This window comes from Silene latifolia, chromosome 5, assembly GCF_048544455.1.
Source record: "Silene latifolia isolate original U9 population chromosome 5, ASM4854445v1, whole genome shotgun sequence".
In the NCBI taxonomy this organism is placed as follows: Eukaryota; Viridiplantae; Streptophyta; class Magnoliopsida; order Caryophyllales; family Caryophyllaceae; genus Silene; species Silene latifolia.
In genome coordinates this window covers 27,347,533-27,372,616 of record NC_133530.1, presented here as the reverse complement: position 1 = coordinate 27,372,616, position 25,084 = coordinate 27,347,533, and the positions used below count along the sequence as shown (strand labels likewise).

General features: G+C 37.6%; 2 protein-coding genes across 2 annotated transcripts; one reads left to right on the top strand and one right to left on the bottom strand.

The window, feature by feature from the left end:
• Window positions 1-8,019: 8,019 nt before the first annotated feature.
• On the top strand, window positions 8,020-10,978 carry LOC141655117 (uncharacterized). Its single transcript, XM_074462212.1, has 7 exons — window positions 8,020-8,098; window positions 8,820-8,917; window positions 9,240-9,335; window positions 9,428-9,460; window positions 10,189-10,272; window positions 10,434-10,518; window positions 10,669-10,978. The coding sequence occupies exons 1-5, from the start codon at window positions 8,020-8,022 to the stop codon at window positions 10,201-10,203; spliced, it is 321 nt and encodes a 106-aa protein (XP_074318313.1). The 3' UTR covers window positions 10,204-10,272; window positions 10,434-10,518; window positions 10,669-10,978.
• Window positions 10,979-11,068: 90 nt separating this feature from the next.
• Window positions 11,069-16,037, bottom strand: LOC141657116 (uncharacterized). The gene is made up of 4 exons (XM_074464251.1): window positions 15,644-16,037; window positions 14,257-14,371; window positions 12,632-12,750; window positions 11,069-11,325 (listed from the first exon to the last, which is right to left on the bottom strand). The coding sequence occupies exons 1-4, from the start codon at window positions 15,865-15,867 to the stop codon at window positions 11,274-11,276; spliced, it is 510 nt and encodes a 169-aa protein (XP_074320352.1). The 5' UTR covers window positions 15,868-16,037; the 3' UTR covers window positions 11,069-11,273.
• Window positions 16,038-25,084: the final 9,047 nt, after the last annotated feature.

Sequence of the window (25,084 nt, the reverse complement as noted above, 5' to 3'; positions counted from 1 at the left end):
CATGCATATTGTGACTCGGACTGGGGAACATGCCCTACGAGTCGACGATCACTCTCAGCATACATTGTCTTCTTTGGCAGTACTCCCATCTCGTGAAAGACTAAGAAACAAACTGCGGTGTCCAAATCTTCAGCAGAAGCCGAATACCGGGCTATGGCCTTTACCGTATGCGAACTAAAGTGGCTAAAAGGTCTAATCAATTATCTCGGTATACCACATAGCCAGCCCATAGCGCTCTCATGTGATAACCAATCGGCCCTACACATCGCTCGCAATCCCGTTTTTCACGAACGCACCAAACATATAGAGGTGGATTGCCATTTCATTCGGGACGAAATTTTGAACGGACTAATCAAACCCAACTACGTCCCTACTAAAGTACAGTTGGCCGACATCCTCACAAAGGCTCTCGGCCGGCAGCCATTCGAAGTCCTCCTCTCCAAGTTGGGCGTCGTCAACTTGCACGCACCAACTTGAGGGGGGTAATACGATCCCCTTCCCTTCTCCCTTGCAACGGCTCCTTGCCATACATAAGCCCCTTGTATATTTACCTTATTTACATGATTTATAGCTGTTGTAGATTATTCTATTTCCTTGTATACTTTCATCCCACAAGTATATATATGTACATATCCTTTTGTAAACAAACACATCAATAAAATACATTCTATTATTCTCTATTGTTCTCTATGCAATCTTCTATTCTCTAAATTATAATATGTTTATACAAAAATTTCATTGTTCCTACTATTTCGGGTGTGTTTCTTTTAGTCGTGCCTCGTGACTGTTTAACCCCGAGATTTGTAGACTGTAAAAAACTTTGTTGGCTTCACGAAAGCAATGTTTAATTATCACTTCATCGAACAAATGAAGGTCTAATTTCACATCCTTGATAATACTAGAGATTTCCCAAGGAATTTGCCATTGGTGTTCTGTAAGTTGATGAATAGCAAAAGGACTTGCTTGGTTGCCCAATGAAAAATTGGAAAATTTCTGTTTTGGTGTCTTGAAGTTTGGCTAAATTTCACTTTGGTCCACAGGGTAACTAGAGGTTTTTAACGGTTTTACAGGCTATCAAGCTTTGTTAGCTAATTTGCATTTATTTATCTGAGCTATTTTCAGAAACGTGCACTGTTCTATACTGTGTCAGTGCTGCTTGTATCTTATGAATAATTTCCATAATGAGCTCATCTATTATGACGCTCTGAAATATGTGTTCTCTTTGTCAGCTGCTCTTGCCTGATTTGTGTAATCAGTAGTCACATGTAGACTCTGACGTACTGTTATACTACTGAGGAAGCAAGGAAAATTTGGTGATAGTGCATGACTGTATGCTTAGCATTTGTTTTCTGTGGTTCACCAAGTAGTCAGTTGCTGAAATGCATGGAATGCTATAGATGTAATGATCCTTATACGCTTATCAAGTGCTATCTTATCTATAAATGATTCATATAGGGTGTCAGGAGTTGTTCCATAGCATGTGATTTTTTACATTCTATCTTTCAGGAGTGCATGCGCTTTCCTTGTTTCTATTAATTTAATCTTTAGCCGCCTTGATATATATATATGTGTCATTGCACCGTCTTCCTGGTTCTTTTGATTTTGTATTACATATTAGCTCTGTCAACCATCGTCCTCGTGATAGTAGATGAGAAGGTGGATGGTTGTGCTGTGCCATGTTCCCTTTGGCTAGTGCAGTGATATTGATTTTATTTTTTAGGGAAATTCTACAGTATATCATTGAGTTTTTCGGTTTTCTACCTTGTACCCCTGTTTTTTATAAAATTTAGGTGGTACCTGATAAGATCGTATTTATACTATCTATTTAGCTTATTTTATGCATAATAAAGCGGCATTTGGGACGTGGTTTCACATGATTTACGTCACATTTACCATATTCTTAATGCCGAGTAAGTAATGGAGTTTTGAGCAATGATCGGAAGCAAAGGCATGTCTTGAAGTCTACCATGGTACAAAACACCTACAAGCAAGAAGGAAGACTAGCTAAGACATGAAGAAGTGAAAGGATGAAGCAATTGAAGATTTGAAGCGTCGTTTGCATAAGGATCGACTTCAAATGGGTATATCTTGAGTTATAGAGCTCATATCGATGCAAGGCCAAGTGGAGGTGAAAGCTTATGTTCTTAGCTTTCCAACGGTAGGTCACACGCCTCATTTGCCCAAGTAACGAGAGAGATATGGCCTTCGGAAAAAATGCTGTCCAGCAGGGAACTCGCACCGTGCGAAATTCCATGACCCATATTTCGCACGGTGCGAAATATCTGGGTTTCAGCGTGTTTTAGCGTGTTTTGATTACGGGCTTGTACCATGTTATGACCCATTAATCCCTTTCATACCTAGACTATATATAGATGATTGTCTCTAGGTTTTCAATATCTTTTGTTCACTTTAATTAATCAAAGTTTTAATTTGGGAATATTTTCATCTTTTGAATTGGGTTTTAGATCTAAATATGGAGAACTAATCTCCTATCTTAATCCGACTCAAGGCTTAATCTTTGGTTGTAAGACCCTTTAATCCTTCCTTAATTTTCATTATCATTGTTAATCCTTTTGTGTTTATTGTTTGAATTTTGGAATCCTTGTTTATATTGAGTAATTAAGTGTGATTTCCTTGTTGCTTAATTAATCAAGCTCCTTAACTTATTGTTGTTGGGATTATTAAGTGTGATTTCCTTGTAATTTCATCTTTGCAACACCTTGTTATTATGCTAATGAATGTGATTTCTTCTTGGCTTAATTAGCAAGTAAAGGATTAACTTGTAATTAGGCATTAATTGTGATTTCATTGTGTCTAATTACCTCTATTGAATCTCTTGTGCTCATATCTTCTTGTTAATTTGACCCATGTATGTGATTTCTACTTGGTAGAATTGATAAGTTGAGTTATTTGATTAAGTGTGATTTCCATGTCATTTCGCCATTACTAAGGAGATTTAGAAGATTTATCTTCACAATAGAGTGATAATATATAATTGAAGGAAAGTGCCAAACTTTGGGTCGGGTTAAGTCTCCCTTAATATTGATTAATTTCCATCTTAAACTCTTGATTGTTTACTTGCTTTGCACTCTTGTTTGAATTTGTCTTGCTTTTGTCACAATTGAAAACTCAACCAAAACCCCCCTTTTTTATATATTTGTTGTTATTGTTGTCACAATTGTTCTAATTGCTCTTTAATTTCACTATTGCAAAACCCATCTTCTCTTGGTTCGACCCCTTGCTTGCTATTTTACTAGTTTATAATTAGTGCTAATTAGTGTGTTTAGTGGTATATAAATTGTTAATTTGGCCGTTTTTAGTGCGACATTTTAGGCGGATCAGTACCCCTATACTCTCATACTTAGTCTGGAATGTAACCTTAATGATTAATTTCTTCATGTTTCCATGAAGTCCATCATTTTCCACAACCTTTCTTTAACCTATATTCTTAACCACCAACAATACCTCACCATCCTCCATAAGAGCCATTAGATACCACTCTTAAGTCTTAACAACCAAACAGCCTATATCTTCCACCACAAGATCTGCCTAGAACGAAAAACCCCTGCAAATTGGGGGAGATGAGTAGAGGACGAGGGGCTTGGCGTTGTGGTGGATATGAGAGGCGCAGTTGTTACCTGTTTATGGACATGCGCTCATGGTGGTATTTAGGTTGGTGCTTGGCCAGAAGCCCAGAAGAGTGAAGGAGTTTGACAGGGGAAGGAAGATGATGGTCATGTGAGGGTGACGAGCCATCTTGCTCCTCCATTGACCAATGGAAATTGGTGTTAGGTCACTTAGTAGGTGGTTTTAAGGGTGATTGAGTGGGGTAATGGATACTTTGCTTTTTTTTATGGGTCAAAGTAAATTAGCAGACCGATTTCACGGTTTAGTTGACTTGGGGACTAAGAAAACGAGTTCAGGGGAATATGGTATGTTTAATAAAAAGTAGGGGTACAACGTAGAAAACTGGAAAACTTGGGGGGTGCATCATTGAATTTCCTTTTTTTTTTCCCCCCTTGTAGTTTTGATAGCGGAATTCTCTCTGTCATAGTTCATCTCTGCTTGAGTAGATTTGGGATAATGAACGCAAGACCTATAAAGATCTAGCTGTTGCTCATTATGTAGTATTGATCTTGCCATGCTGGGCGGTGTATGCTTTACTTTCTAGTTTCTACGAATATATATAGTCTTACATATTAATAGTTTAACACATTGTTCTAGCTTTTTAGATAATGTTTTTAGATACTCTTTACATTCTAAACTCAATCTTTGTTACAAAAACGTGGCTGATAATGCCCTTAATGCAATCGTGGTGACCTTGAAACCCTTTACAAAGCGGTTCCATTGCGTTGTCATGGCAAATTTGATATCGTGATCTTGCCTATGGATTTGAGAAGGATTTAAATTACACTTGGGATTCTGTTTGGATGAGATGACGTGCGTGCCAGCTAATAGCCTTTGGATTTCGTCTTTATTTTAGCTTAATTTTCACCTGCTGTTTGCAAAATAGGAGGTTTGAGACGAACTGAAGCTGGTTCTTTTGGAAAATTCTGGCATAATGGATGGCTAGAACCGCATAAAAAACATTCCTCCTAGAGTACCCGTGAGAAGTTTCATGTTTAAGGCTTTTGTATTGTTGTGATCGTTATGAGATACTCCGTAATAACTAGTTTTGGGACCCGTGGAAATCACGAGTTTTTTGTTTTTAGTTTCTTGGTTGGGCTCGGCTGCAATTTGTTTTGTTTTGAGTTGTGTTAGGAGTGCTATTTAGATTACTCTTATAGGGTGTTTGGTCAATTATCTATTCCAATATATTTCGTTTTATTTGTAGGTTTTGGTTTATTTCGTTAACTCTACAACATATAATACCATTTCACAAAAGAGTATAAGTCCAATTACGGATTTTTCACCTGTGTTTGGCCGGGAAAAAATAGCAAAGGAAAATAAAATAAATACTCAATATGCAGATTAAAAATCAAAAGTATGATATATGTAAATTAGAAAACAAAGATGCAACCATGGAAGAACATGTATATTTTATTAGTTTATTGCCAAGGGGGAGAAGACGACCATGATTAGTACCAAATTCACAACCACAGAAGTCAATAGGGATCTCATACAATCTTGCAAACTCTTCGACGAACATATAATCAAACACCTGAGAAATTCACAAAAAAATAAAGATGCAAGTGAAGTGAGGTTACATGCCGGTGAAGGTTTCTTGACACCAGCAGCAGACCCCGCTGGAATAACCTTGAAGAAATTAAAGCTGACTGTCTTCGACAATGGCCTGTGTAGAAATCAACAGATCAAAAATCAGTCCATATACCAGAAGACAGAAACAACATAAACAATAGAGCCTTAATCCCAAACTATTCTGTCCTATAACATCAGGTGATGGGCTGCCACCAGTAACCTAAGTAACCTAATAGAGAGCTGAGTCGATTTAGACATGTCTGTATCTCAGTGATCATATTACATTACCATAGTATAAATGTGGACAGTGACACCCTTGGCAACCGAGTTACAACTGTTTTAGGACGTAGCTTGGCTACAATTAAAGGTTCAATTGTCAGAAGCTATTTACATTTGTTCGCCTAAGACCCAAGTACCTTATATACGGCTCCAAGATATATAAACTCGTTATAATAAGTAGTATCTGGGTAAAAGAAGCGATATAGAGATTTGTGCGAAAAGTGATACCATCACATGGAACGATATAACAACGCAATATAAGGCTTACCAGAGCAATAATTTTAGCAAAGAAGTCAGCAGTAACTGCAAAAACATCAGCCAGGTTAGCCATAGGAGTTGGATGCAAATATTGGGATACATTGATTAATTAGAAAATAAAGCAAATTATTTACATGTCTTGGTTGTTTCAGTTTAAACATTTGATTACCAGAAGAGTGGAGCCTTGGACACACAAACAGTTATATGCATAATCTATGACTTTCTCTGAAATTGGTCGACCGATCAATTAAGTAATACTTACGTCTTAATGTTCCAAGTTTGAATGAAGATAGGTCAAATAATTAAACATAGAATGGATAATTATACTAAATCAAATGATGCACTCCGCAGCCTCCGCAAGGTGAAAGGAGGTGACGATCCAAGAACCTAGAATTTCGTCAATTCTGCTCCTAAAATAACGCAGCAACCGCATTCAACGCAGATACCTGACCACCGGATAGAAACCGTAACCAACCTGCAGCAACCGTGAGAATGAAACAAAAGGATAACATGTATTACTGTTAGAACACATTAGATTGATGATGTCAAGTCCCCTTGTTATTTGATTGTTTGCTCTTAGTTGAAATAACTAGTGAATGAAGCAATCAAATGGACTTTCAACAATGATCCAAGATGATCAAGTCATTCAAGGAAGTCAAGACAATGATACTTTCCAAAGCCTTAGTCGATATATGTAAGAGTAAGTGTAACATTCTCATTTAAGTCAAGTAATGGCAAAACCATGCAACGGCATGCATTGTTGTCATCGTGGTTTCGTACTATCATACGGAGGAGTCTTTCGTCCAAATGTTTTTAAGTGTCAAAACTTTGCAAACTTTAAATCTTAAACATTTGAATTTTCAGAAACTTGAAAACAATCTGAAATTTTGGAGTCACAAGCCCACTTGACTAAGCCTCTAGATTTGTGCAAACACCTTTTACCAAAATGGCAAAGAAGACTTGTCAAACTTCTAAAGTAAGAAAGGCTTTTTGCCATTTCGGTAAATTGTCACATGTTGAGTGTAGAAGCTTAAGTTTTCTGATTTCTTAAGCCCCAAGCCTACAAGTCTAACACTTACCATCACTCAAAGCTATCATTTTAATATTGGATTTAATTTTTCAAAGTGTACTAACCTAAGACTAAATCCACTATAAATAGAGTGTCTTAGTCACATTTATTTCTCAAGACTTCCAAAGCATTTATTGTAAAAATTTTGCAAATCATTTGTGCATTCAAAGCTTTGTTCTTCAAGCATTTGCAAAACGTTTTTCTGATTTTAAGTCTTCAAATTTGTTTTCGAAAAAAAGTCAGAAAACCTCCAAGTATCGATTCAGTCTTTGTGACATGATGAGTTTGTTCCATGATTCTCGTGTTAGATCTTCATTGTAATCTCCATGTTCATTTAAGTGAACTCTTGAGATTCAAGATTCTGTAACACCTTGAGATAGAACCCATAAACTCTTGAAGCGGAGTAGCTTTAAGTTTGAGTGCAACCGGAGTAGGTTGGCGAGTTATTTTCATTGTAAGGGGTTTAGTAAGTTTGAGTAAATTTCTAAACAAGCAATAAAATAACGGTTGGACGTAGGCCTCGGAGTAGAGGCTGAACCAATTTTTAAAATGTCGTTTGTTTGTTCATTTACTTTTACGTTCCTCCACTTTGCTATTTCTCGCATGTACCTAATCAAGTTACGTGTCACAAATACCTATACCGTGACATAGAACTGCTGTACCTTCTTGTGAACTTACATTCAATTAAGTCTCTCAAGTTTTGTACTTCTTTATTCTTAGCTTAAAGTGATTAATTAACTAAGTTGAGAATAAGATTTTTAAAAGGGTACACCTAATTCACCCCCTCCCCCTCTTAGGTGTTAATCGTTCTTAACTCTTCAATTACGTTTAGAATTCTCCTACAAATACATTAGATAAGTAGAGAATTTAATCAAAAAAGTAGAGCAATAGCTAAAAGAAGGGAAGCCAACCGAGAAGAAAATGGGGAATGAAAAAGACCCACAAGTTTAATCATATAATAGGATGTCAACGGTTTAGGAAGACAAAGGGTGACAGCCATACATAAGACCACCGGATAGAAACCGTATCCACCACGACCGTCTAAGTGGGGGTCCATTTGAGGCCCGATGACAAACAGAGATGACGGCCCATTTGGGGGTTTCCAGCAGCCGTATGAGGGAGTGGCGGTCAGTCGGCCTTAGACGGTACGGTTGAACGGAATAATACGGGAACACCATGGTCTGAAGGTGGAGTGTCTCGTTGGTTGGAAAGGGATGACCATAGGCGGTCACCGGAATAAGCGTTTGCAGGTTTTGAACGGTCATATCATTTTCGGGAAGAAGGCAATACGAGGTACAGGGTTGATAGGATATTTGATTGTTGAGGGGATAATGGGATTGATGATTGTTGATGTTGCTGTCATTTTTTATGCGGACGTGTTATTCGAAAGTCAAACGTGACATTTTGTTAATCAAAGGTGGCATTTCATGATCATACGTGGCTTTGTCTACGTGGACTTTATGAATCATTTTAGTTTAGGCTTTTAATAGTATTTTATAAATTTCAAAACCAAGAAGACAATGGAGGAAAGTGTTGCTAATGAAGGGTGAAATGAGGAAAAGAGGGTCGAAAGTGCCTATCTCCTCCCTAGGGTAACGCGATACCTCCACATGGAAGCAGTAGTGCCCCCATGAAGCCATGACCCACTATCCACCCTCCTCTACAATCTCTTACCTGCTGCTACCCTATCATTCCCTTACTAGTGATCAGCACTGTGGCCTGGACTCTCCAATACTACCTTGTATACCCATGTCGGACACGCGGACATTTCATTTTAGACCAAAAAAGATTTTTTCCATAAAATAGCGGAATCCGACCCTTGTCGGATACTTCTAATCGAGTCCGAGCAACATAGGTGATGGGTTATCTTTTCATTTGATAGATTTTGCTGAACTCTTGGGGATATGTGGTATGTGTGTGTGCAGCTTGCTTTTGCAAGCATTGATTTATTTTCACCATCTAAGTTAGTCATGAAATTTATGTAGTGCTTTTTCTGCCTTTACATTCTGATTAGCATCCTTCAGAAACAAGTCGGTCGATAAATGGCAGAGAAAAGCTGATGTGCACAGTGGTGCTGCTGCAAAGAAAGCAAAATTACTGGCGTTTAACCAGGTACTGCATGTCTGTATTTTGACAGTGAAAGTGATTTGATATCCGATTGCAACATCATTACCCCAGTGCCCCATATGGAGAGAGAGGTAAAGAGGTTTGGATGTGCACCTTACCCCTTTGCTAGAACACAGAGAGACTTTGCATCACACATATATTACTTCACAATATAAGAAGGGCAAACATATCAATAAGTCAGTTTGCTTTATTCCATGAGATTCCAAAGCCGAAGAAAGTGAATCATTGGCTTCAGCTGAAATGGAAATAGAAACGGTTCAATTTTGATTGCGTTTTCTCTAATTTCTTTTTGAAACTTCCTTTGTAGAATATAAGTGACCAAGTGGAAACATACATGAGGGATCCAAGTAAAATGATTAGGGGCATGCAAATGAGAAGAGAGACTGCCGATGTATTTGGCTCTGTAAGTTTTAACTTTATATCTTCTAAATATCATCAATCTTCGATAATGAATTTGCATCCTTTGGGGTCTGATTAGTGTTCTTTGTATGGCAGGCTGCACAACAGGTTGACAGCGCCATTAAGGAGGTACACTGTTTTTTCACAGCGGACTATTTTTTTTTATTGTAATTTCTCTCTTGATCCTTGTTAGGTGCGATCTTTGCATGTCCTAAACTCGAATGTACAAATCAAGTTAAAGGGTCTCGCCAATTAAGTTGCAAGAATTTTTTGGCCATCGACTTCTTGGTATTCGCATAAAACCTCTTTATTAGAATATGTCAATGCATGTATCAAGTAGTAAGAGACTTGGGGAAGCATTTGCCTGGTAGGATAGAAAAGGGATGGATCTATTTTCCCTCCCCTCCCTCCCTCAACAATCTATTTTGCTAACCAAAGAAAGAACATTATCTCCGTCTATTTCCCTTTCCCTTCAACTTCTCCTATTCAAACATGCCCTCAAGACCATGTGTAATAGTAAAGGAATTAACATTGGAACAATGGAACCTGTGCGGCTCTGCACTTAGTGCATTGTAAAGTGTGTGCTATTTTGTGAAGAGTCATTTTTGCGCACTAGGGTGAAGTGTTGAGTATTGTGTCAGACTATGTTTCATGTCGAGGCGTGGCTCACAAGTCACAACAGCTTTTGTTTGTCTGTGATACTCCCCGTGACTGCATTTCCTACTATAACCATTGCCAGTTTTATGTTAATGCATGATTATAGGTTTGTCTCCTTTTAGCCCCCTCTGGTGTTTGTATTCGTCTGTTTATATGATCCTGAGTTTGATATGGATACTGAATATCTTGCATTCAACTAGCCTGAACTTCTTTAACTGGTACACTGTTCCTATACCATCAAATGCTTAATGAGTTTCTTGAATCGGTTAACAACACATCCTCCGGTAAATTATTTTTCATTTAGTCAATAGATTTTTCGTTTTGGTCTCTCGAGATCTGGGTTAACTTTCTCTAATTGATAAATAATTCACTTATTCATACGAGTCTATATAGTTAACTTCCATGATCTCACATCTGAACGGACATTGCGTCATTTCATCTACAGAGGCAACATTTTACGCTCTGAAGAATAAACAACCAAAGAAAAGGAAAGTTGTTGATAGGCGAGCCTCCAAGAGTCGCAACATAAGGTTGATTTCTTATGCAATCTTTCCTAGTTCATGATGGTAACATGGTATCACAAAGATCTATATGAGAGCAGTCTCAGTAGTTTCTTTGTGCGACTGTCTCGTAATTCTATATATTTAGTGAAATCTTACATTTTCTATTCAATGTGTCAGGTATAACGTTCACGACAAGATTGTCAATTTTATGGCTCCTCGACCAGTGGATATGCCCGAGATGGCCCCCAAGTTATTTCAGAATTTGTTTGGGCTGAGAACTCAGAAATCGTCATCAGCCGCATAGAATGAATGCTGTTCCTGCTAATTTTAATCTGCATTGTAGTAATGATACCGATCACCGATTCAATTATAGGAAAGTTTTTTTGGGATCCCATACATGTAATGAAATTCAATTTATTTTGAGTTGGACAGTGTACCATACACTTGATTGTGCTGGAGGTCCAAAATATAATCACCTTCTGTTTCATGAATGTTGACTTTGAAATGCCCAAAACTCAGCTCAAGATTTCGTCTCGGCCTCGTAGGTACACAACGAGTGTCGACCGGTTAGTAAATATTGGTCATGCTACACTACTTCATAAGCAGAGCGCATTACATTCCTTCACTTGTGAAGTCGACTACATTGAAATTTTTTTGATACAGAATCACAGAAGATTGAATCAACATAACTTGATAGCTTTCAGCTAAACATAATGCCAATGGCCAAGAGAGCAGACGCCCTCAAACAAGGCAGTGACAACGACTTACACCATCTCCGAAATTTACCCGAGGCCTCTAACATATTGGTCGAGGGTAGTGTTGAACAGCTCAGTCCTACAAGATTGATTGCATACACTTGCATAATTAGTAAATACATACTGAAAATGAGATCCTCTTAATGGAAATGAATTATACTTCGTATTTGATAATGAAAGCGTTATAAGAGCTAGATTCAACTCCATGTTATGAGAAAAGAGGTTTTCTTTTCTTAATTTGAAAATTGCATATATATTCATAACACAAATCTGAGAGCACTAAAGCAAAATCTTCTAAATTAGTACACAAAGATTGACACATGTTTCTCTCTAATTAATTTTTGGAGAAAAATGTTGGTAATAAGGATTTACACGCTATTCTTTGGCTCTAGATTATAGTGAAAATAAAGCAAAATGATTCACTAAACTGGTTATGCTTCTTTCTATAGTGACGTAGTAGTCTTGAGTGCAATTCTCCAAATAATTTTCAGTATGATCCAAGAAAACCTCTAAATGAGGTGAACACAGGCATAAGGTTGCGTAAATTCAACTATGCTACCATTTGCTAGAATCCTTGAGGCACTAGGTAATGTTGTTAGTATCTCTTAGGCACCAAAATCTCATATGAGACGGTATCAAGATTATAGGATCTTGAGACTGAACTATTAATCTTAGGCCCAGTTTTTTTAGTTAGAGCATGATAAAGTCAGCCAGATCATAATTTCACCATGTTCAATTTTGCAGTTCTTAACGCAGTTTTCATCTTGGATCATTCAGAAACAGCCTTCTTTGTGTTGCTAACACAAGGGTAACGCTGAGTACACCCGAACCCCCTACCCCCTTACCTCGCAATTTGCAGGAGGCCATTGAGGCGCTCGGGTAATGTTGTTGTTAAGTTGCTACGAAAGTCATGGTTGCAAATAATTGGTTATTTGAATAGCTACCACCATATTTAAGTTGTTAATCGTTCCTTGAGTTAACCTATTAATCCTGATTTCTAAGTCAAACCCAAGATCCGGAGATTAGTTACTTGGAAGGGAAAGGGAAGGTGAAGGAGGAAGGGAGACTAACAAATGCCTCTTACGACTTCCAGTCTTAATTCATGCAAAGAAATGCCGTATTTTATGGAAAGATAATAGGAAGAGTTCTGAGAAGGCCTAACATAACTTTATCAGCAGGAAAAAGGATGGCTACAAATATGCATTCCTAAGCATTTGTTGGGATAAGAGATCACATTGTTCCCACTGATCGCAACAAGTTAATTATGAAATATAAAAAAAGAACACCTTTTACTTGTAGTTGTAGGATTAGTAGAAAACTTGGGAAAGTATGGAACCAGGTGTTTAAATTACAAACCTACTAAATCTGTCAAGTCAATCACTTACCGGATAGGAGTTCCAGGTGAATAGAGAGGATTCTTGACTACGTATTCAACATACATGTTGTAAATATACTTGAGTGAATCTCGTAGATCGCCAGTTCTAGGATGAGTGACCAGAATAAGCTGCATATACAGAGACGAAAAAGATGTACATCAGTCAACGAAAGAACGTAACTTGCATATCAAGGAATGCTACACGAAATGGTTATGCTAGACAGCTACAGATATGCAGATACAATTTCCTTTTACAGATGCAAAAACAGAGAATAACAAGATATTAATCAACAAAGGTTTGTCCAAAACCAGGTCCACATTTGAGGTAGAGATATCCGTTTTGTTAGATGGAAAGATAAGGCAAGGAAAGTGAAGTAAGAACATAATCCAATGGCCAAATCTCCCTTCTGCGGAAGAGTAAGAAGGCCAAATATACAAATTCTAACCTCGTATTGGAAACAAAAATATGCTATTTTTGGATGACCAATAACAAAATGCTTAGTGACTTCCATTGACCATATGCTACTTCATAATATAAGAAGACTGTACAGTTGAGTAAGCCATAGGATTTTATTACAACATATTCCAAAGTAAGCCACTAATGAGTTTTGGTTCGAGACAGAATAAAAAAGGAGGGAGAACGGAAGATCTTTCCGTATGTACTTTGTAGTGATGAGGAAAGGACGGGAAAGGGAAGAAAAGATAACAAAAAAAAATGAGGGCAACCCATCCATCAAAAATGAGGAAAGGACGGGAAAGGGAAGAAAAGATAACAAAAAATGAGGAAATTGATAAACTCCAACCTTTTTCTGAACATTTCCTCTAGAACTCATACCAAAAGCCCATTTCCGCCAAAATAAATGTCATTCTTTTAGCAAATATCAATCACGATATATCTTTATTTCTGTCGAAAACTAACTCTTGCTAAAAAAAAGAGCATTCATGATTGATATCAACGAAAAAAATGTCTTTTGTTTTGGCAAAAACTGGCTTTGGTGGGCGTTTTAGAAATTTTCAGAAAAGGTGGGACTGTTGGAAAAAAATTAGAGCAGGTTGTGAGTTTTAAAAAAGAGGTATAAAAATCTCTTTTTTTTTTATTATAAGTCTGGTCCATTATGAATTTCTCTTCCCTTATCTCCGACTTAGAAATTGAGGGTAGTCCCTTCCTTACCCTTTGAATTCAGTAAACCACGTGTCCAAAAGTAGGTGACGGAGAAAAGGCAACAGGTCCAAAAGCAGAACAGGAGCCAAGCTAATCTAAAAGTAAACCTAAGATCTCCAGAGACCCTGTCGCGAATTCATAAAGCCCAGGGTTAACGGCTGGCAATTTGCAAATACTTGTAACAAAGTAGCTGGCAAAACATTGAGGGTTAATGGCTGTCAAAAGCTTACAAGCCTAGTTTCAGAAACACGGGAGCATTGACATCCTTCACAGTTGGATTCCTAGTACAAGGAAAAAAATGTGACTACTCTTAAACTCCTAAAACACGAAAGGATGCAACCACAGGAGAACACAAGTGACTCGAGAGCGAAGTTGATCAAATACAAAACGATATCACAAAATTATTAGAAAAGACAATTGGATTGTGAAAGCCAGAAGGTCCAGTATATAAGTGAAATGCAACATTTACATACCTTTATTCCAGATGGTGTTTCCATGAAACTAAGCTTATAAGTATTGGTGCGGAAACTATGAAAAGAGCACCCCTGGCCGGGCAATTGAGGCACCCCAAGGTTGACCTTTTCTGCACTGCATCAACATCAGAAATGTAAACATCAGAAATGTTCTATTAACAAAAATGCAACTTATGCAATGTGGTCAAAGATTGGTGATCTAGATGATATTCAAGTTGCACCACATTGGTCAAAATATCATTACACAAAGAAGGTCTTATTTGAAACCTTGTAGCCTTATTCAATCGTGTTTGTTAATATTATACTTGACTAACCATGACTAAATTGACTACTTTCTTTCTGAGATGCATAGGTTCATCTGTAAGCAGAAAGAGATAAGCCAGCTATATAACCACGGGATATTGGCGTGTGACTAATCACCGAGTTCCATAATTATACAGGTTGATATGGACATTGCTACATTCTCATATTATCCCACAAGAAATAACGACGTATCACATTAAACTCAATCATATTGGCCTCCTCATACCAAAGCAAGTAATCTAATCGATCAGCACAACCACCCATTATCCTGATTCTCTTCAACACCCAAAAGAAATTACAATTTTCTTAATTGAAATTCATCTTCATTTCCATTTCCATTTCCATTACACTATAGTGGGTGTTTCTAGACCAACTAAATGACATGCCCACCATCCAAAAATCAACAATTAATTCACAATCCAAGAAAAGATCAAACAAGTGGGATTCATTGATTCATGACAATCCAATTATACAAACTCTAGACACATTACTCGGACAAATCAAATTCAAAACGGTTTATGACGGATCAACAGATTAGTCATCTAATTGACCAGTATTCAAAACCACCCGTCATCCGAAACCAACAATTTCTACACAACACCAGACGAAGATCACAACTTTCTAGATCGGAATTCATCTTCATTCATCGAATTTCCATTATACTGGTCTGGGCACTTCTATAGTCAATCAAATCGCACCCCCACCATCCAAAACTCAAAACAAATAACCCACCATCCAAAAAGATCAAAACTTTGCCAAGTTTAATCTATCTGATTTATGATAATCCATCCATATATACAATATCCTAGGCACAGACCAATGAATTCCTACAAATTAACAAATTGTACACTCACCATACAAAACCCAAAAAAAAAAATTAAAACTTTGCCAAAATGATATTCATCTGATTCATTCTAATCCACATATACCATATTCTAGCCACATACATTTTGCGACCCGAGTGCCTCAATGACTCTCGCAAATTGTAGGGTACGGGGAGTCTGATATACTCAAACAATAAACTCAAACAAATTAACAAATCCAAAATCAGGAAAACATTAACATTAAAAAAGTTGATTATTACCAAGTGGGGTCCATCTTAGCAGTAAGAGATTTAAGGGAAAAGAGCAAACCAAACATAAGTTTATGATCTTGTTGAGGATCTAAAGTATGAAGATGACGATTCCATTCCCTGTAAAGCAAACAAACACCATTTCTATTGAAGATATAAATCATATGTGCATTATTTCCTGATGCTGTTACTGCTGGTGGTGATGGGTTTATCTCTGTTCCCCCAAAAAACTGCATCTTTCAACCTTACTTCTAATCTAATAATCAAAACTAAAACACATAATTAATGTTGCACTTTGATCACTATTTATAACCCAATTTGTGGTTTTTATAATCGAAATCAGAATTCAGATGAATTTCGGACGGATTTAGGAGTGTCACTGGCTTTCTACAATAACGAGAACTTACCAAGTAAAGCCAAGCAAGCCCAGGCTCGACTCGAAAAGCTCACAAGCGGCTTGAACTATGAGATTAGATAAGATATTGTTCATGTTGTATAAATCCAAAATATTTTATTATGATTATATATTTGTATTATACATATCAAATGTTCACTGATATACCAAATATTTTTAACAATCTCTCTTACTACTAAGAGAATAAAACTCTTAGTAGTTTTCCCGCCTAAACATATGCTAGAACTATATATGGAAACAATAACAAAATTATATTCATTTATCTTTTACCCCATTTACAAGAAATAATCACTGTCTCTAATTTATTATGCAATCATTCCATAAATATTATTTCTTCATCAGTTATATTCTAAAATTACGCAAATCTGCTTCTTATGCAATCTTTACTTTAATTATTGTTCATCACTTACACTCTGAAATTACGTAAATCTGTTTCTTATATTATCCTTCATCAGTTACTCTCTAAATATGGTGTATTTTTAAAGGACGTAACAATTTTAAAGTATTTTATTATTAGAAATAAACAAAAATATTAGTTTAATTATTCGTAAATCGTCTTTTTAAATGCGTGGTGTACTGTTTTCGTTATAAGGTTAATATGCGTTTTAATTAGATTTTACATCACTTAATTGTATTTTAATGTCATAAATTAGTTTCATGCAATGATAGAGCATTATAGAGTTTTTTTTTATAGTAAAGTAAAAATAGTTTAAAACAAAAATAACTTAACTTAAAGTGTCTCTTGATGATAGTAAACTTTTATTTTCTACCTCTTATTAAGATAATATTAGTACATTATAACATTAAACTGTAAGTCTGTAAGTACAGTTAATTTATGCAATTAATTTAATAGAATGTCTCTTTATAAAACAAAACTAAAAAATATCTTGTTGTAGCACGGGCTCTACACTAGTTGTATATAAACTCGAGCTTGACCCGTATCCTTGTTATTGAAAATATCGGAATAAAAAAATCAAAAAATTAACAATTATATATAAGCTCGAGTTTGGCTCGAGCTCGCGTTAAAACTCGCAGGCTTGATTGTATATTTGTATCATACTCCCTAAATACCTAATGGATCGAGACATTGATACCTAACGTCGGGATTAGGCTAGGACAATGAATATACACGTCCCATTAGTATGGGACGTTGATTGTGGGTGTCTCTTATGGGAATGGACATTGAATTTGGGTGTTAGTGTGGGATAAGGACATTGAGTTTTATTGTGCGTGTCCATTAGGGACATTGAGTTTCATTGTCCATGTCCATTAGGGACAACTAGATTCAACCTCCATTGATACGAAAAAAAAGATACAATTCAATTCATACTAAGCAAGCATTGATTTGTACTAGGCAACCAATGATTCAACGTCCACATTCATAATTGATTTATACTAGGTAACAACTCATACTAGGCAATGTCCGATTCAAATGACATAACATTGAGTAGTTAATTAGTTAACTTACAGATGATTCGTCGCTAGCCGTTGATTTAGATGATTTGTTGTTTGACATTGAATCCAATTAACAAAGTCTTGATTTTTTTTTTTTTTTTTTTAAATTTGTTGTTTGGGAGGATTTGGAAGAGAATATAGGAGGGATAGAGTGAGTAAGGGTAGTGATGGTCTTTTAAAAAAAAAAAACATCGACGATTCGTTACAAAACGTGACGACGTTTCACAACCCGGTTTTAAACCCGAAAACATTTTTTTAAAAAATAAGACGGAATATATAAAAAAGAAAATGATAAATACAGCCCTAAGGTACCAGAAAAGGAAAAAAAAAACTTAAATCAAGCATTAATGACATCAATTTACGCGTAATTGTGTCATAAATTCCTAATTTAATTCTATTTTGGGAAGTAATTTAATTCTTAAATACCCAAAAAAAAAAAAAAACTAAAACAAGATTTATGTTAAATCACTCGAGTTCGAACTCTATTAACTGTACTATTTTTTTGGTGTAAACCATCCGGTTTAATCCGGATTCGAGCCGGGTAGGACCACTAGGGCGGTAAAACTCTCCCTCATGAGTTTTAACACTCTATATTATAAAGTGCACGTGTTGAGCACTTGAGGTTATGTTTACCGTACTTTGTGTCTTCTGAATTATCCGCCGCCTTCCTCAAATCTCTGCATATTCACTTGTTCTCTAGATTTTATTGTTCGGTAAGATTCATTAATCTTCTTATAATTGTTTTGTTAATTTGTTATTTTATGCTTATTACCTCAAATTTAATTCATGCAATACCTTGATGTTCTTCATGATTCAATAATAGTTTTATTTTATAGCATTGGCAGTCAATTGTTTTTGAATAATTGGCCTGCGAGCCATTGAGACACTGGGTTAATGTGGTGGTTGTTGTTTTTGAATAATTGGGTTTTGTTTAATTTTAGTGGGTTATGCTTGGAAAGAAAATTGTTGCGAATATAAGGGTAAGACTGCTTACATTCGACCAATTTATCTCGCAATTTGCGGGAGCTCTTAGAGCATTAGGGTAATGTTGTGCTGGTTGTTATATGCTTTTAGAGAAAATTATCAACCATTAGCTTAATTGTAGTGAGATTTGCTCTCAAATTTGTCCTTGTATACTTCTCTTTTTATTCCTTGAGGGGAAGTGGTGAATGATTGGCATTTGGCAGTGATGGAGCGACGTGACAGCCGCCAACCGGGAAGGGGGATGTCGTCCTCTGGGCTATAGAAAATTTGAAATCTTTTTTCCAATTTACTTCAACCTCTGTCCCGGTCATTTGTTGTCCTTTTGCATTTTTGGGTGTCTCAGTCATTTACTGTCCTTTCTATTGTAGGAATGCATTTGATGAGCAATTTGGTCATTCACACTCAATTTGATCCACAAATGATCGGGGCGGAGGGAGTACTATATTGCAATACTAGGTTGTATCAACCATATCTCTTCAATATCTTCCGAATCTTCCGAATCTGCAAATACAAGCAACATATCAACACAATAATATGTATATATTATTTATTATAGCAAATGTATATTCTAGGAGAATTCATTTCTTGCATAGCAATACACTACCCATCCTATAAATACATGTAAACTTCACTCATTGTAATCATCCATTTACTACATACATTACCTTTCTTACATGGTATCAAGGAGTCAAAAACAATCCACAAAAAACCCTCTCTCACCTCGCCCTAACCCCTTCAAACGAGTCAGCCTAGCTCTTCCCGCCTTCACCACCCACGCTTCCACAATGGCCACCCCAGAAACCGTCATCCAAAACCCTCACGAAACCAACTCTCCATTGACATCACTCAACCTTAACCACTGCGTCAAACTAACCCCGCAAAACTACACATCGTGGCATTTCCAACTTACCCATATCCTTTTCGGATATAGCTTGCTTGGCTTCCTCGATGGCACGCACCCCTCTCCATCACCTACCATCACCGGTGATGACAAAACCGAGAAACTTAACCCCGCCTACTTTACATGGCTAAAACAGGATGGCTTGATACTCGGTGCTCTCATGGGCACCTTGTCCTCGGCTGTCCAAGCGCTAATCGTCCGAGCCAAAACCTCTAAAGAGGCTTGGGACATCTTAGCAAAAACCTATGTGAACCCCTCACGAGCGCATATCCTACAACTCAAAGATCGACTTGATTCGATTGTCAAAACCACGGATCAGTCGATTACCGAATATATGAACACCATAAAGGCCTGCATCGACCAACTTGCCCTAATGGGCAAGGTTCTTGACCCCGAGGACGTTGTCTCGAAAGTTCTTAAGGGTCTCGACTATAATTTATACAAACCCGTCATGGACACCGTTCATGCCCGTGACAACCCGATTTCATTTGAAGCATTGCACGAGAAACTGCTTCAACATGAGTTGCTTATCAAGCAACAACCCTCCTCTGATTCTTCAACCCCACGGCCAACCCTTCTTACCGCCACCACCACCAATACCGTGGCAACCAACGCACCTCCAACACCACTCACTATACTCCTTCGAATTCCAGCAACCCCAACCCACGACCTTTCAAAGGTCGTTGTCAATGGCGTCGTCAAGTCGGACACGTCATTGCCAACTGCCCGCTCTTCCGTAAATTGTTTCCCACCATTATTTTCCCCGAATCATCAACCCGTCAACACACCCAACAACCCCAAGCCCACGCTGCAACCCCCAATGCCGTGAACCCCAACCCCAATTACCTCCTCGACAGTGGTGCCTCTCACCACGTCACCCACGATCTTGACACCCTTGTTCTCCACTCGCCCTACACTGGTCCTGATGCACTCATCATAGGCGATGGTTCGGCCCTCGACATTGATAATATAGGTTCTTTTCAATTACCTTACTCCTCTATTAAATTGAATAATGTTTTACATGTACCACAAATATCACGCAATATTTTATCTATCTCGCAATTATGTCGTGATAACAATGCATATGCTATTTTCTCATCGTCTTGTTTTCTTATTAAGGCAATCTCGACGGGTGCGACGCTACTCCAGGGACGGGCTAAAAACGGAATTTATGAGTTGATTCCGAAGCAACCACACACCTACTCCAACCAAAAGGGCTCGACTACCATTTCATGGCATCACAAATTGGGTCATCCTTCATTTGATGTTATGAAAGAAATTAATAAAAATGCATCTTTTATTTCTAATTTGTCTAACTTTTCCTACTGTGACTCGTGCAACATCAGTAAAAGCAAAAAGCTACCTTTCGCGAAATTGACATTCAAAACCACAGCACCACTCGAACTAATTTACTCCGACCTATGGACTAGTCCTGTCTATTCCCGCGAAAAATACAAGTACTTTGTTATATTCGTTGACCACTTTAGTAAATATATATGGTTATTCCCGCTAAAACAAAAATCCGAAACTCAACAAGTATTTTTTCGGTTTAAAGCTTTAGTTGAAAAATATTTTCAACGACCAATTCGACAATTCTTCTCCGATAATGGTGGAGAATTTCAAAAATTTACACCCGCCTTACTCGATAATGGCATAAGCCATTTTACCTCTCCGCCTCATACTCCGGAACATAATGGATATGCCGAAAGACGTCACCGTCATATTGTTGAAACGGGCCTAGCCCTTCTCGCCCATGTCAGCCTACCAACCACCTTCTGGCCGTTTACATTTAGCACCGCAACATATCTCATTAATCGACTACCTACTAAAACACTTAACGGTCTTACACCATATTTTCTTATGCATCGCACACAACCCGACTATACTAAACTACATAATTTCGGTTGCCTATGTTATCCTTGGCTCCGACCGTATACAAAACATAAACTTGACTATCGATCAACCCCTTGCATATTTGTGGGATACTCTTCCACTCAAAGTACATTTCATTGTCTCGACCCGACAACCAATCGATTATACACTTCGCGTCATGTCAAATTTGTCGAAGACGAGTTTGCCTATAAACAACTACTTACTACGTCCTCTCCTTCTACTCACACCGACCGGGATGAGTGGTGTCACCTAGTCATACCCGTCTTACCAACCCAAACCCATGTATCCGCCACTCCACCAAATCAGCCTACACGAACCAGACCACCCATAACCCAAGTATACACTCGTCGCCCTTCGCAAAAACAGTCCACAACCGCGACCTCTACAACCTCGCCTATTGACCTCACCGTGCCCAGTACCTCCACTCCCACTACCGCCACCCAATTAACCACCACACCTAATCCCACGACCACTCCATCCGCACCTCCACCTCCATGTAAAAACATCACCACAAGACTTGACAATAATATTCGAAAACCCAATCCAAAATATGCCAATCTAGCTCACACTCTCGACGCTACCAACTCATTACCCAATACAGTAAAGCAAGCTCTCATACAACCTCAATGGCGTAAAGCTATGGAGGATGAATTTCAGGCTCTTTCACGCAACAACACTTGGACGCTAGTCCCGCGCCAACCGTCTCAAAATATAATTGGCTGCAAATGGGTCTACCGCGTCAAATATAATCCCGATGGTTCGCTTAAACAACATAAAGCACGACTAGTTGCTAAAGGGTTTCACCAGCGACCCGGAATAGACTACACTGAAACATTCAGTCCCGTTGTCAAACCAACGACAATTCGTCTCATACTATCCCTTGCAGTCACCAACTCATGGTCCTTACGTCAACTAGATGTCAATAATGCCTTCTTACAAGGCACATTGACTGACAATATTTACATGGCCCAGCCGCAAGGTTTCATTGACGTATCTCACCCGGAATTCGTATGCAAACTCAACAAAGCAATTTATGGGCTAAAACAAGCTCCACGAGCTTGGTACAATGAGCTCAAAACCTATCTTGTTATCTATGGCTTCAAACAATCAATCTCAGATTCATCATTATTTATTCTAACCACGAAAACCGTATGTATGTATATGCTAGTCTATGTAGATCATGATATTATTATTACTAGTCCAAACCACAAACAAATACAAGAATTTATTAATCACTTAGCTCAACGATTCTCGCTTAAAGACCTCGAGCCACTTTCCTACTTCCTAGGCATCGAAGTACAACCTAATACACATGGATTACACCTTAATCAATCTAAGTATGTCCATGACTTACTAGTTAAACATAAGATGTCGGATGCCAAACCACACCCGACACCTATCAACACCGATAACCACCTCTTACGTGAAGACAAACAACCTATACAAGACCAACCTACTTATCGGGCTATTGTAGGGAGCTTACAATATCTCTCCCTTACTCGCCCCGACATTGCCTTCACAGTAAATCCCCTTGCTCAATTTCTTCATCACCCCACCGCAACTCACTGGACTGCCTTGAAACGGCTTCTTCGCTACCTCCAAGGCACTCAAACCTATGGTATTCAGCTTTATCGCACATCTCCACTTTGTCTTCATGCCTTTTGTGATGCTGACTTCGCTGGCGACAAAGACACTTATATCTCCACCACCGGGTACATAGTATACCTTGGCCGCAACCCTATCTCTTGGTCCTCCAAAAAGCAACGAGGCCTTCCACTCTCCACCACCGAAGCAGAGTTTCGAGCACTTGCAGCTGTCACCACTAAAGTCTTATGGCTTCGAAATATTCTCACTGAACTCAACATAACTATCACCAAGCCTCCAGCACTCTACTGTGACAACATGTCTGCCACTCTTTATGCGAAAAATCCGGTATTTCACTCAAGAATGAAGCACATGGCATTATCGTTCCATTTCGTCCGTGAGCAACTGCAACTAGGACACATCCGCATTCAACATGTAGCAAGCAAGGACCAGCTAGCCGATGCCCTCACCAAACCTCTACATCGACATCGATTTCATGACCTACGAGACAAGATTGGCCTTCTACCACCGACGTCCATCTTGCGAGGGCGTATCAACCATATCTCTTCAATATCTTCCGAATCTGCAAATACAAGCAACATATCAACACAATAATATGTATATATTATTTATTATAGCAAATGTATATTCTAGGAGAATTCATTTCTTGCATAGCAATACACTACCCATCCTATAAATACATGCAAACTTCACTCATTGTAATCATCCATTTAATACATACATTACCTTTCTTACAGGTTGCCCCTCCTGAAATTTTCAATCGAAGTTTTAGCCTCTCTAACTTGAGATACAGCTCTGCCATGGCTGATTAGGGCGGTGGCTGATCCATGTAGAAATACATGGGTCCAGCTATCTAGGAACATCGTCAAACAAATTCTTTATATGCATTTCGTCCACTTTGATGTACAATATGAATAATTTTTGTATAATAAGATTAATAAGACAATCTTTTTCGAGTAGTATGTACACAATACCCTCCTGTTAAGTACAAAGAGTGTTTTTTTATTGATCCATTATGAAAATTGCGTCAAGAATAGCATGGACTGATTGCCATTTCACCATATTAAATGTGCATACAGTTTAGTGAGCCATTTTTATCCGTTTAATTTCTTATCTTATATAAAAAGAGAATAGGGGGATTTCATATTTTGGCAAACCCAATACCCTTTGACTCTCCATCTATTTACAGTCAATGCCACCTACTTTCTATTATTATATTTCTCTTATTTCCTACTTTTCTACCGCCTGAAACATTCACCTTCTATTGTTTATCGCTGTTGGTTCACCGCTAAATTCCTTATTTTTCATTGTGCTCATCGCCAACGTTATCAGCAACTTTCCTTCACCGATATGTCGCTCGCTCAATATATCTCAGTAAGATTTCAAACTTTCAAGGAACGCATACCTGAAAGTTTCATCTTTTTCAAGGTATGCTTGTTTTTAATTAACAAAAATCTAATCTTTTTGTTGATTTTATGTTCATGTTTTTAGCTTTTTAATGTGCATTTTGGTTCTTGTTTTGCTTAATTTGTTGGAAATTATTGCAAAAAGGTGTAAAATGTGAAGTTTAGATCACATTTTTTAGTTAAATTAGTGATTTTTTGGATTTATATTGATGGGTTTAGTGAATAATTTGAGGATCTAATGTGTACATCAGTTATTTGAGGTTTAGATTGGAAATTATTGCAAAAAGGTGTAAAATGTGAAGTTTAGATCACATTTTTTAGTTAAATTAGTGATTTTTTGGATTTATATTGATGGGTTTAGTGAATAATTTGAGGATCTAATGTGTTACATCAGTTATTTGAGGTTTAGATTTTTTTTTTTTTTTTTTGGTGATAATTTGAGGTTTAGATTGTAAAGTTGGAATCTTTTCACCTTAATTTGCTAAAAAAAAGTGTTGTTAAAATTCGCCTAATTTACCAATCATTTGTTTACCGCTGATTAAAAATACGATAAACTGTGAATAAATGATTGAGAGTTTGAGATGGAGTGAGTATATTTCAATATTATAGCAAGAATTAAGACTGCCCAGATGAAAAAGAGTAACTTTAGTGTAGTAATTACGAGGTTTTTACTCCTCCGTATCGCTCATTTGTTTACCATTGATTAAATACGATTAAAAACCTTCATTCCATGAAAGTCTGAATGATGCCTGCCATGAAATTTGGGAAGGTTTATCATTACAAGCTTAACTACA

Excerpts from the sequence above, each read along its gene's own strand:
- LOC141655117 (XM_074462212.1), top strand. The coding sequence starts at position 8,020 with ATGACCATAGGCGGTCACCGGAATAAGCGTTTGCAGGTTTTGAACGGT. Across the intron at positions 8,099-8,819 it reads CGGGAAGAAGGCAATACGAG|CATCCTTCAGAAACAAGTCG; the intron begins GTACAGGGTTGA and ends CATTCTGATTAG. Across the intron at positions 9,336-9,427 it reads CTGCCGATGTATTTGGCTCT|GCTGCACAACAGGTTGACAG; the intron begins GTAAGTTTTAAC and ends TTTGTATGGCAG.
- LOC141657116 (XM_074464251.1), bottom strand. The coding sequence starts at position 15,867 with ATGCAGTTTTTTGGGGGAACAGAGATAAACCCATCACCACCAGCAGTA. Across the intron at positions 12,751-14,256 it reads AAACACCATCTGGAATAAAG|CTTATTCTGGTCACTCATCC; the intron begins GTATGTAAATGT and ends CTGTATATGCAG. Across the intron at positions 11,326-12,631 it reads TCACCTGGAACTCCTATCCG|GACTGAGCTGTTCAACACTA; the intron begins GTAAGTGATTGA and ends TCAATCTTGTAG.